Source organism: Leptodactylus fuscus, chromosome 6 (assembly GCF_031893055.1).
Source record: "Leptodactylus fuscus isolate aLepFus1 chromosome 6, aLepFus1.hap2, whole genome shotgun sequence".
Classification (NCBI taxonomy): Eukaryota; Metazoa; Chordata; class Amphibia; order Anura; family Leptodactylidae; genus Leptodactylus; species Leptodactylus fuscus.
Genome location: NC_134270.1, coordinates 95,502,884 through 95,515,389, shown reverse-complemented (window position 1 = coordinate 95,515,389; position 12,506 = coordinate 95,502,884). Strand labels below are relative to the sequence as shown.

Here is a 12,506-nt window from a genome sequence, read left to right as displayed (position 1 = left end):
ATGTTTTCTAATTGTATTTTATGTGCACAGTGCGGCTAATAATTTTAGTGTAGCATTGAATTACAGGGTACTTATAGGTAGCATTACAGAGCCAGCTTTCCTGCTTTTCCATGGAAAAGCTGAAGGGGGCTATTACATGTGGTGTTTTCACTCACATTAATGCACATGGTGTTTTCATGAAAATGACTAACATTGATCAAAAATACATGAATTACTGTGTATAAAAAAACCACATATGCAGTCGCACTCTAGAGTAAATGATCTGTTTTATTATCTGGTTCTGTTCCATTAATAAATCTGATTCAAGTAATCTATTATCTGCTCTTGTCAACCTAATGTTTTAATGGTGTCTTGATCAGGCACGGTACGTACAAGCAAAGCTCAGTGTCCATGACCGCTCATTGAAAGTAGCCACAGTGATCGAAAGTCTGGAAATGGAGATGGAACTGCTGTGTTTGACTGGAGTTGAAGATCAGCTGCAAGTAGATGTCCGACCCACCTTGGAGACTTTGAGAAATGCTGGCATGAAGGTAAGATATTGTAGTTGCAGCTAAAGTTTCTGATTATTCACTTAGATGCTACTTTGTTATGGTATGTTCACATATATCAGTTGCATCAGTATATGTTTTGTTTTGTTTTTTTGTTCCTTTGCGAAAATTCATCAGTTGTCAATAGGTTTTTTTAACAATTTTTTTGCTCAAATTTTTTTAAGTTACCATCAGTTATTACCATGATGGTCCATGAGGCTTGATGGGCTGTGTGGGGTGGCCAACATGGCATTATACTGTGCAGGGCCACTAACGTGGCATTATACTGTGCAGGGCCACTAATGTGGCATTATACTGTGCAGGGCCACTAATGTGGCATTATACTGTGCTGGAGGCACTAATGTGGCATTATACTGTGCAGGGGAACTAATGTGGCATTATACTGTGCTGGGGACACTAAGGTGGCATTTCACGGTGTTGGGGACAACTAATGTGGGATTATGCTGTGCAGGGGCACCTAACATGGCATTATATTGTACAGGGGGTGATAACTTTGCATTGTACTGTATGGGCACTAAGTAGCATTATACTGTGGGGGGTACTAATGGGACATTAGTGCTCCAACACAGTATAATACACCATTATTGTGCCTTCTCAGTATGTTCCTTAGTATTTTTCCCCACCCACAGTATAATTCTCCATTGGTGCCCCCATACATAATTTACATTAACAGTGGCTGGGAGAAACATTCACTTCCTGCCCTCTGTCCCTAAATCCTAATCCCTTACACTAAATGACAGAAGGGATCAGCAATCATCGCTGCTGCCTGTGTAACGCCAGGAGGTTTGGCTGCAATGTTAGAACATGGTGATTTGCTGCTATCATCCCAATCCAGCAGAGGGAACCAGTTCCCAACTACAGATAATAGAGTTACCTGGGAAAGAAAAAGCTGGGGACACAGGAAGTCTGGGACACACAGGTCTTCCATAAGGAGAAGATTACAGTGCTGGAGATCAGAAGCAGTGTCTGCTAACAGATCTCAAGGGTGGTGTCATATAGTGACCAAAGCCAAGCAGAACAGCCCAGCCAGGTAAAGAAGTGCTGTAGTAAGCAGAGCACATGGCTGCACTGAAGGAGGAGAGCAACACAGACCAGTGCAAGTAAGAGAAGTGAAAAGCACATGGGATACAAGTGCAACAAGGAAGGGGCAACATGGTGGCTCAGTGGTTACCACTGCAGCCTTACAGCGCTGGAGTCCTGGGTTCGAATCCCGCCACGAACCACATCTGCAAGGAGTTTGTATGTTTAGACATACTGATAGGAAAAAAAAATGTACATTGTGAACCTTGTATGGGGCTCACTATCTACTTAAAAAAAGAAGTGCAACAAGGACACAGGAGTGTTCAGCCAGCTTCTCCACTGCAATAAGGAGGAAGGCACTGCCTTGGAGAGATAGAGCATGAGCCGCAGGGGAGTCCAGTTGCCCTCCAGCAGGATCAGTAAGAGACTGTAATAAGTGACACAGTGCCACTAAAGCTGTAGCTATACCCCTATTACTTACCCAAGTTTTTATAGAGACAATATCCCTACTGTACATGAACTACTTGTTGCAATAGTTCAAGAGTCTGTTGCCGTGTTCCAGAATCATAATCAGCCGTTTACTCAGTTGTCTGAGTTGTCGACATATTTATAACTCGGTCCTGGTGTGACTTATGAAACAAACATGGTAAAAGGGAATATCACAACATAGTTACCAACAGTTGAGTCCCTAACCTGTAGGTCCAAAATAGAAGGTAAGCCCCAAAATTCACAGAAAATATATTACTGGAAACCAAAAAAGAGTGACAGGAGCACAATAATATGTTCAAAATACAAAAAAATCTTTATTAATCCATAATGTTAAAAATACACAAGGGAGGACAGAGTGCTATCAGACTGGAGGAACCGGCTGTAGTAGGCATCACAAAATATACAAGGGTAAGTATGCAGGTAGGTACATAAAGGTATATATGTTTCAAAAAGGCACACCATATATAGCAATAAATGTATAAGCAATATGTCAAAACTAAGCCAAGTGGCTATAAAAATAGTTTGTCAATATACAAAAACGTGTGCAATACATAAAATATGGTAAAGAGTGGTATATGCCAAAGAGAACAAAGCACAGCACTATGTATAGTGTGCAGTATGTCAATTATTATAGGCCAAATAAACCATAAGATAGTAGTATGTAAGGATAGCCAAATGTAAAGGATGTTAATGCAATAATATGTACCAACTAGGGGAAGTGCAGAGGTCAAATACTACATAAGATTAGTACAATCAAGCAGACATACCCATGATGGCGACGTTGCACACAAAGGATAACAGGGCCAGATCTCCAGGAACCCCTACCCAGTTTTGGCGCTAGTCTTCTTCGGGGGGGAGGGGGGGTGACTTAGTAGGTTGGGGTGAATCATCACAGGGAGCCAACAGTCTACACTTCTGTGTCATCACTAATATTAAAGTTTGAAGCTTTTATTTCACTATGAGGTGCCATACAATGTACAATTTATTGATGGAGAAAAAAATTCCTTTTTACCTTGAAACCAGTTTAGATCGGTTTCATTATTGAACCTTCTGATATTAAATGGAGCAAAGTCTTCAACAATTAACATTTTTGCAAACAGGTCTGGATGCTTACTGGGGACAAACTGGAGACTGCAACCTGCACTGCCAAAAATGCTCACTTGGTAACCAGAAACCAGGACATTCACATCTTCCGTCCTGTAAGTAACGTCTGAGAGAGACATATTACATATTCATACATATTCTTATAAACACTTCTTCTATCATACCCCATTTCTTTTCATTACAGGTAACTAATCGTGGTGAAGCCCATCTAGAGCTGAATGCGTTTAGAAGGAAGCATGACTGCGCCCTGGTTATATCAGGGGACTCCTTAGAGGTACTTACAGATGGTGTACAGTATAATCAGTCCGATCATTGCTCATTCACCCTTTAGTGCACAAGAAGTTTTCTTAGCTGTTTCTTTCTTGAGGTCTCTGTATTTTAAATGCCTGTATTTACTTTGCTTTGTGGTCCCATAGAATAAGGTTGCATGGCATAATTCCAAACATGATGGAATTGCATGTGATACAAGGCACACCTTTTAACAGATTTGCATCCTGTTTGGAACATGTTTATGTTATATGGGTATGTTCACATAGGGCAGATTTTCTTGGCATAAAATCTGTTTTGTTCATCTGAATTGGGTTGTTTCTGCTGCAGGTGCACATATCCTATCAAACTTGGATGTGTAAAAATTGCAGAGACAAATCTTCCCCAGGAGCACACCCTAATGGTACATATGCATATTGCTGTCTCAATTTCATGAACACTGTCCTGCGTGGTGGACTTTTCTCTCCACTGGTTTCAGTTGTGAAACAACACCCGGCAGACTCCATTATAGGCAATAAAAAAGATTTTTATATGCAGATTTGATGTCGAAACCAGGGTGATGGCAGATTTTGCTGCAATCTAAAGTCAAAAGTGTTGTTTTATAGCGAATGGTAAACATAATGGACGCCTCTATAAACCTATCCTCTTCTAAATTCACTCCTGGTTTTGGCTTAAATGAAAACACTCCAAAATTGCAACAATAGAACTGCAGCTTTTCTGCAGAGCTAAGAGCAGGTTAAAAACACAGAACAAGTGCAAATCTTTACATGACTAAACCAGCAGTGTTGACTGCACAGAGCTATAACGTAATCACTGATGCAGAATACTGACATGCGAATAAGGTTTTAGGTCTCATACACATGACCAAGTGTGCAGGCTAGGAAGGGGTCCAATTTTTAACTGGAATGTACTCGGATGACATGTGAACATCATCAGAGTGCCCTCCATCCCCATTGATTTAAATAGGGGGTTCCAGTTGACCTGGTCTATTATCAGTGCGGAGCATTGGAGGAGCCTGCATGCTTGGTCGTGGCTAAGGTCTTACATAGTGAAACACCGTTAAAAAATTTTTTTTTACAAAATCGCTGCTTACTCACAATGTGGGACCCTGACCTAAAGGTGGCTTCTTTTTGGCATTATTAAATAAGTGGTGGTGGGGGTTTTGTTTGTTTTTTTCACAATGAAAATTTGGCTGTTACTGGATATTCATAACAGAATTTTGAATGAATGACTTTACATACATGCCTTTTTTCCTCTGGTGTTTTCTATACATTTTAATCTTTTTTTCAGAAAGTCTATGTGAAGTTAGGCTTAATCTGTCATGAGATACAAATGACAATATGAATGCTGCTCCTTTCTCAAGAACAACAAAACTCAGAACCTGTACTTTTTTTTCAGATCAATCTGCAAGCCACTCCATGCCTGCTGTTCACTCTTGTTGTTTTATTGTTTTTCTTTTTCTCTTGTATCAGGTTTGTCTGAAATATTATGAGTATGAATTCATGGAGCTGGCCTGTCAATGTCCGGCTGTCGTTTGCTGTCGCTGTGCCCCTACTCAAAAAGCTCAGATCGTACGCCTCCTGCAAGAGAGGACGGGAAAACTCACCTGCGCTGTTGGTAGGAGAATGACCTCAAATTATAGTATCTTGCATTTTACCCTGTGCATTCCAATAGGGTTAAATTCCTGTTCATTCTCAGCATTACATCTTCCACCTTCTTACATTTGTTTGTTTCTTAAAATTAAAATAATACAGCAAATCAGAAAACTTCATTTGTATTATCTGGACACCCACTAGTAAACTGTTTGGATGTCTGCAGCACTTGTGTGCCCACCCTGATCTCTTCACTGTTTACAATGCACGCTATTTGTTCTGTAGCAGTGCAATGTAATTACAATCTCCCATAGAAATGAATGGAATGAGCCTGTAATTATGTCGCACAGCCGCTATGAAATAAAATGGAGTGCTCTGTAAACAGTGAAGGGGTCACAGTGCTCTCACGAGCACCATGGTCCCTTTAAACTGTTGATCAATGGAGTTCCTGGGTATGTATATCGTATGATCAGTCCCATAAAGGCATTTTGAAAATGAAGTAAAAAGGACACCAACTGAATTGCTGTATTGATCATGAGCACTCGCTATGGTCAGAAATTTACCCATGGAAAAAGACATTTAGAAAGCTGTACACCTTTTCATTATAGGACCATTATAGGATTAAAACTACTTATAAGACTTCATTGGTAAAAGAGAGGAGTTCACTCTTTTGCTATTGGAAGGTAGCTACCCATATATTAAGACCTGGTTTTCAAAGAAACCTATTGGAATAATCTGGGAATCATAGTCAAGCCAGTATTACTCCTCCAGAAGGAAGATGATCCCATCTGCAGACAGTTTTTTCAAGGTTTTTACCTTACTGTGCAGACTAGGGTCCTGGCTGGCTGGGTGAAACTATTTCATACAGGGGGTGTATCCGGAGGGGTTGCAGAGGGTGCAGTCGTATCAAGGCCAAGGAGCCTTAGGAGGCCCATAAGCACTGGCATCAGTATTGAGATTGCAGCTTCCATCTGGCCCATAAACCAAGGAGACCCACAGATTCCCCTAACCTCACTAAGGTTGATTAAACTCCTTAGTACTCGTAACCAGAATTTGCTGTAGGGATGAGGTACGGGGTCCCGGACAAAAGATTGCACCAAGGCCCACAAAACTTTAGTTATGCCACTGATTTCAAAGGTTTTACAAAAAAACAGTTACTGAACTCTATACACACCATAGCCTTAGTATTTCCATCCTAGACACTTTACAGGAGCGTTATATTGTCCATCATACAGACAGAACATACAGTGTAATGAATGCCCTAGATCTGCTACATTCTAAATCCTGCACTGTCCTGTAGTTACTTGAGCTTCATGGTTTGTCTTCCAGGTGATGGTGGGAATGATGTCAGCATGATCCAGGAAGCCGATTGTGGAGTTGGAGTTGAAGGAAAGGTAAAAATACCATTAATCTCAATAAGACTGTGCGTGGATGGGTGCAGTTAAAATCTTGTCTAAAGAAAAAAAAAAAAGTGCATTTACTGCACAATCTGAATATATCCTAGTATTCTTTGTACTCCTTTGCCCTCCATCATAATTGCTGAACTGCTTAACCTTACAGTGCATGATATATTGAGTTGTTATTCAATTGTACTGAATAAAGGAGAATTCTACTTAAACTCCTCTCTTGACAATGAGGAAATAGGCTAGGGATACAGCTGACTTTGGCTGTGACTCATGCTGGTCATGTGACCATAGATCGCCATGTTGCCGTGAAACACCTTAATAATGTAATGAATGGAGTTGCATTGTAACCCTGAGGGTGCTCCAACTGCGACTTATACAGTCCTATGAAAAAGTTTGGGCACCCCTATTAATCTTAATCATTTTTTGTTCTAAATATTTTGGTGTTTGCAACAGCCATTTCAGTTTGATATATCTAATAACTGATGGACACAGTAATATTTCAGGATTGAAATGAGGTTTATTGTACTAACAGAAAATGTGCAATATGCATTAAACCAAAATTTGACCGGTGCAAAAGTATGGGCACCCTTATCATTTTATTGATTTGAATTCCCCTAACTACTTTTTACTGACTTACTGAAGCACAAAATTGGTTTTGTAACCTCAGTGAGCTTTGAACTTCATAGCCAGATGTATCCAATCATAAGAAAAGGTATTTAAGGTGGCCAATTGCAAGTTGATCTCCTATTTGAATCTCCTCTGAAGAGTGGCATCATGGGCTACTCAAAACAACTCTCAAATGATCTGAAAACAAAGATTGTTCAACATAGTTGTTCAGGGGAAGGATACAAAAAGTTGTCTCAGAGATTTAACCTGTCAGTTTCCACTGTGAGGAACATAGTAAGGAAATGGAAGACCACAGGGACAGTTCTTGTTAAGCCCAGAAGTGGCAGGCCAAGAAAAATATCAGAAAGGCAGAGAAGAAGAATGGTGAGAACAGTCAAGGACAATCCACAGACCACCTCCAAAGAGCTGCAGCATCATCTTGCTGCAGATGGTGTCACTGTGCATCGGTCAACTATACAGCGCACTTTGCACAAATAGAAGCTGTATGGGAGAGTGATGAGAAAGAAGCCGTTTCTGCACGTACGCCACAAATAGAGTTGCCTGAGGTATGAAAAAGCACATTTGGACAAGGCAGCTTCATTTTGGAAACAAAAATTGAGTTGTTTGGTTATAAAAAAAAAAAAGGCGTTATGCATGGCGTCCAAAAAGAAACAGCATTCCAAGAAAAACACATGCTACCCACTGTAAAATTTGGTGGAGGTTCCATCATGCTTTGGGGCTGTGTGGCCAATGCCGGCATCGGGAATCTTGTTAAAGTTGAGAGTCGCATGGATTCCACTCAGTATCAGCAGATTCTTGAGAATAATGTTCAAGAATCAGTGACGAAGTTGAAGTTACGCCGGGGATGGATATTTCAGCAAGACAATGATCCAAAACACCGCTCCAAATCCTCAGGCATTCATGCAGAGGAACAATTACAATGTTCTGGAATGGCCATCCCAGTCCCCAGACCTGAATATCATTGAACATCTGTGGGATGATTTGAAGCGGGCTGTCCATGCTCGGCAACCATCTAACTTAACTGAACTTGAATTGTTTGTCCAAAATACCTTTATCCAGGATCCAGGAACTGATTAAAAGCTACAGGAAGCGACTAGAGGCGGTTATCTTTGCAAAAGGAGGATCTACTAAATATTAATGTCACTTTTCTGTTGAGGTGCCCATACTTTTGCACCGGTCAAATTTTGGTTTAATGCATATTGCACATTTTCTGTTAGTACAATAAACCTCATTTCAATCCTGAAATATTACTGTGTCCATCAGTTATTAGATATATCAAACTGAAATGGCTGTTATAAACACCAAAATATTTAGAACTAAAAATGATTAAGTTTAATAGGGGTGCCCAAACTTTTTCATAGGACTGTAGTTTCCAAAAAAATCCAGTAGTTTTTTAAAACTTTTTGAGATTAGAAGGCACAGTCACAGCACCCTCAGGATTGCAACGCACATCCATTCACTTACATTGTTGAAGGTTTCGCAGGGCGATCTCTGGAAGTCTGAAGCTAGTACATCCACTGAATGAACTGTGGCACTTCTCAGACATTTTCAATAGGACAATCAGTGCATTGTAAGGGCTAGTTCACACGTGAGTATAAGGGGAGGTTTTTGACAGCGGATTTCGCGTCCAAAACCTCCCCTTATAATGGTGGTCTATGGAGACCGCCGGGCTTCTGTTCTCCGCTAGCGGCGAGCTGCTGCTAGCGGAGAAAAGAAAGGACATGTCCTTTCTTCAGGCGGAAGCCACGCAGGCTCAGCCGCGCGGCTTCCGCCCCCGGCAGCTCCCTCCTATATCGGCTCATTCATTTGAGCCGACAGCAGAGGGTTAAGCCGCGACAGCGATGGTCGCGGCGGGCGGGGTTTGACAAGAGAGAGACGCGGCTCGCCGCGTCTCTCTCTGTGTCAAAACCCGCGCGGGCAGTTCACGTGTGAACTAGCCCTTAATCGTGGTAGAGATGAATAGCAAGCAAAAATCATAATGAAGGCATATATGAACATGTTCTTAAAGTTGCCATTTAAAAGTGTTTTCCCACAAAAAGCAAGTTATTCCCTATTCATAGGATATGGGATAACTTGCCGATCAGTGTTGGTCTGGCCATTCAGAGCTCTCATGAATAGGGGACTTCCCATTCTGAATGGAGAGATGGTCGGGCAGTGCATCCACTGCTCCATTCATTTCAAAGGGTGTGCCAGAGATAGCCAAACATATTTCCTCGACCATCTCTGGTGCTCCCATTGAAATTAATGAAGTTGTGTGTGCTTGCCTAACCACTGCTTCATTCAGAATAGAGAAAAAATGTCTCTACTTTTTCCGTCTTTGAATGTACCCAAAAGTGAATTAAAATGTGACATGCTATTTTTTTGCCATAGCCAATCCGCCATACTGATAGCATTTTCTCAGGCTTATGAAGTTCAGTGCGCAGTTGTTTGGCTTTGTTAGCTGTTCCAACATGAATAACCATTCTAAAAATAAAGGGGTAAAATATGTGTTAGATTAAATCTCGGCAAATAGACACAATTCTATCTATCATTCAGACAAGATGCTGAACAGATGTTACAGATGCTCTGCCTGTATTTCTTAACATAAACTTTTTAGCAACACAAGCACAATAAACCTTAAAGGAGTAATCCAGCTTCCAAATACTATCAGCAAATACATCCACAGCAATGCCAAATACTCACTGTTTCCTCTTGCAGCCGTTTCTTGGCTTTATTTTATTTATTTACATGCAGTGAATCTGTGAAGAAACTACATTTACCATAAGGAAGGAAGGGAGTTTGAACATTTCTGACAGACTAGATATACTAATAAATAAGCACCAGAATTCTGGCATAATTTGTTCCAAAAAAGTTGGTGTAAATGCTTTACACCTAATTTCCTATGTATTTTAGACACTTTCTACAAGTTTGTGCACCTGGTACTACTTGTGGGTGGAGTTTTGGGGAAATAGGGTGTGGCTTAAATGCTAACTGTGAGCCAGAAATTGTGCCAAAATTTCAGCCACTGTGCCAAATTATTCACCAAAATTTTGTCATAAACTAAACCAATTAATATGTATTGCACAGTAAGACTAGACCATCTAACTTGAAAAATCTGGTGCAGTTTAAGGCTAGGTTTACACTAGCGCTTGGTCTCCATTGGGGGTTTCCATCCCCCATTCCGCTTGAAAAATGCAAGCAAGACTTTTCTCTCCACATTTTTTGGGCGGAAACCCGGTGGAACCCATTACAGTCTATGGAGTCTGTGGATTTCCACAGGTAACAGCTTTTAAAGCGGTTAGGTTTCCGTTCCTCGGGTCCCTAGTGTAAGACTGTCTACTCTAACTGTGCACTGTCTAAAATTTAGACTGTTTAGTTTGCCCCACTGTGTTTTAGGATGGGGCGACACTGTCACAGTGAGGCTGTGGACTCTAACAAATACAATGCAATATATGATTGCTGTCAAAGCAACAATTAGAAAGTAAATTTGGGTAACCCATCCCTCTCTCCCTTTACAATTGGATACGCTATTGGTCATCTGAATGTAGGCTTTCAGAATGGGCATCAGTGAAAACGGCAGTGATAAAAGGCCATTTTACTTCTCTTACTCCCTTTTTCCCAATCCATAGCTTTCTATTGGCAGGAGCTGTAGCCCTCAATGAGCTGTGAAACTGTCTTTACTGAAGATTTTTAACAATGAATTGAAAGTTAGTGATCAGCAGGAGGAGAGGAGTCCGATAAGTGGAGAAAAGGCATTTTTCTTTACTAAGATTTAATTTTCTTGCCTTTACTTATATTGTTGATTTATTGAGAAAATGGAAATAAGAGTACCCCTTAAACCTTTCTGTATAATATAACTCTTTAGTTTTAGGCATCATATTACTTCATTTTAGTTAACGATTGTATTTTATTGCTTGGGTTAGGCTGATAACATTAAAGGGGCTCTATCATTGGGATAAATCATTTTTAGATAAGCACATCCTTGCACAGCCTTTAGAAAGGCTATTTCACACCTACCATTAGTATGTAAATTGCCTTAGTAGATTTTGAATAAGTCTGTTTTTATTCATATGCTAATGAGCATCGTGCACTGGAAAAGTCTGTTTGCACTGTCTGCTCTATGTGTATGCACAGCAGAGATGAGTCATCAGCACAGCAGTCTCTGCTATACATACACAGAGCAGACCGTGCACAGAGACACTTCCGCTGCACAGTCTAAGCTCATTAGTATATGAATAAAAACAGACTTATTCAAAATCTACTGAGGCAATTTACATACTAAAGGTAGGTGTGGAATAGCCTCTCTAAAGGCCATGCAAGGATGTGCTTATCTAAAAATGACATTTCCCAATGATAGAGCCCCTTTAATGATACCCCACCACCAGTTTGCTGTGATAACTGTAAAGCACAAAACACATTTTGTCATATGGAGACTTAATGTAAATCACTTTGGCTTGGTTTTCAGGAAGGTAAACAAGCTTCACTAGCGGCAGATTTCTCTGTAACGCAATTTAAGCACCTGGGGCGCCTCCTGATGGTTCATGGACGCAACAGCTACAAAAGATCTGCAGGCCTGAGCCAATTTGTCATCCATCGGAGTCTATGCATTAGTACAATGCAGGTATGTAATAAAGCTATGACCTATACATCTGTGACTAGTCAATGTATATTGTAAATACTGCTGCAGTGCCATATAAGCACCGTCTCTGGACACCACTCTACAAGACAATCATTTATAAACAATATACATACATTTTTAAACGACTACAAATGCATAACATTATTTTCTTTCTTTTTTGGTTACGCATCAATTGACTGTACAGTGACTGGACACTAAAGGGGTTATCCTTTATAAAAAATAAAAAAAAAATTATCTTTGATAAATGCATGTCCCAAATGAATCTCCCCAGCTCTGTCCCCCAGCTCTTACATAACTATGACCTCACTGACAATGTAGTCCTTGATCCTTGGCTTTACGGGAACAGTGTAGATATGCCGTTTCAATAACTCCCATAGAAGTGAATGGGAATTTTGGAAACAATGTAGAACAGCGAACAATATTGTTGCCGTAACTCTCATTCATCTATATGACCTATGCTATTTCTGTAGTAGCCTGTTCATTGAGGGCTACACTGTCAGTGAGGTCATCGTCCGGTAAGAATTGGGGGGTGCAAATTGTGTGTGTGTGTGTGTGGGGGGGTCATATTAGATATGGGTGTGGATCTATCTCTGGGACCCACATTGATTATCTATTTATGCCATAAATGTCTTTTGTAGGGCAACCCCTTTTAAACAATTGGGGAATGGTGGATTTTAGCCTTGAGGCCTCTAGAATAGCAAATACACCAATAGAGTGGTTTGGGATACAAGTCCGGATTAGTATTGAATAAGTAATGTAATGTATTATATACAGTAACTCTAATCAAAAGCTGAATGTATTAGTGTGCTGGTAGAGTACCAGATGTAACTCAGGA

General features: G+C 40.5%; 1 protein-coding gene across 1 annotated transcript in view; it reads left to right on the top strand.

Moving 5' to 3' along the window:
* The window catches only part of ATP9A (ATPase phospholipid transporting 9A (putative)), a 104,642-nt gene that overhangs the window by 76,745 nt on the left and 15,391 nt on the right, over positions 1 to 12,506 (top strand). Inside the window, exons 18-23 of the mRNA XM_075276838.1 lie at positions 360 to 530; positions 3,158 to 3,256; positions 3,346 to 3,435; positions 4,901 to 5,045; positions 6,350 to 6,414; positions 11,498 to 11,653. Of these exons, the coding sequence (XP_075132939.1) occupies positions 360 to 530; positions 3,158 to 3,256; positions 3,346 to 3,435; positions 4,901 to 5,045; positions 6,350 to 6,414; positions 11,498 to 11,653 (726 nt within the window). The remainder of the gene's footprint in view (positions 1 to 359; positions 531 to 3,157; positions 3,257 to 3,345; positions 3,436 to 4,900; positions 5,046 to 6,349; positions 6,415 to 11,497; positions 11,654 to 12,506) is intronic.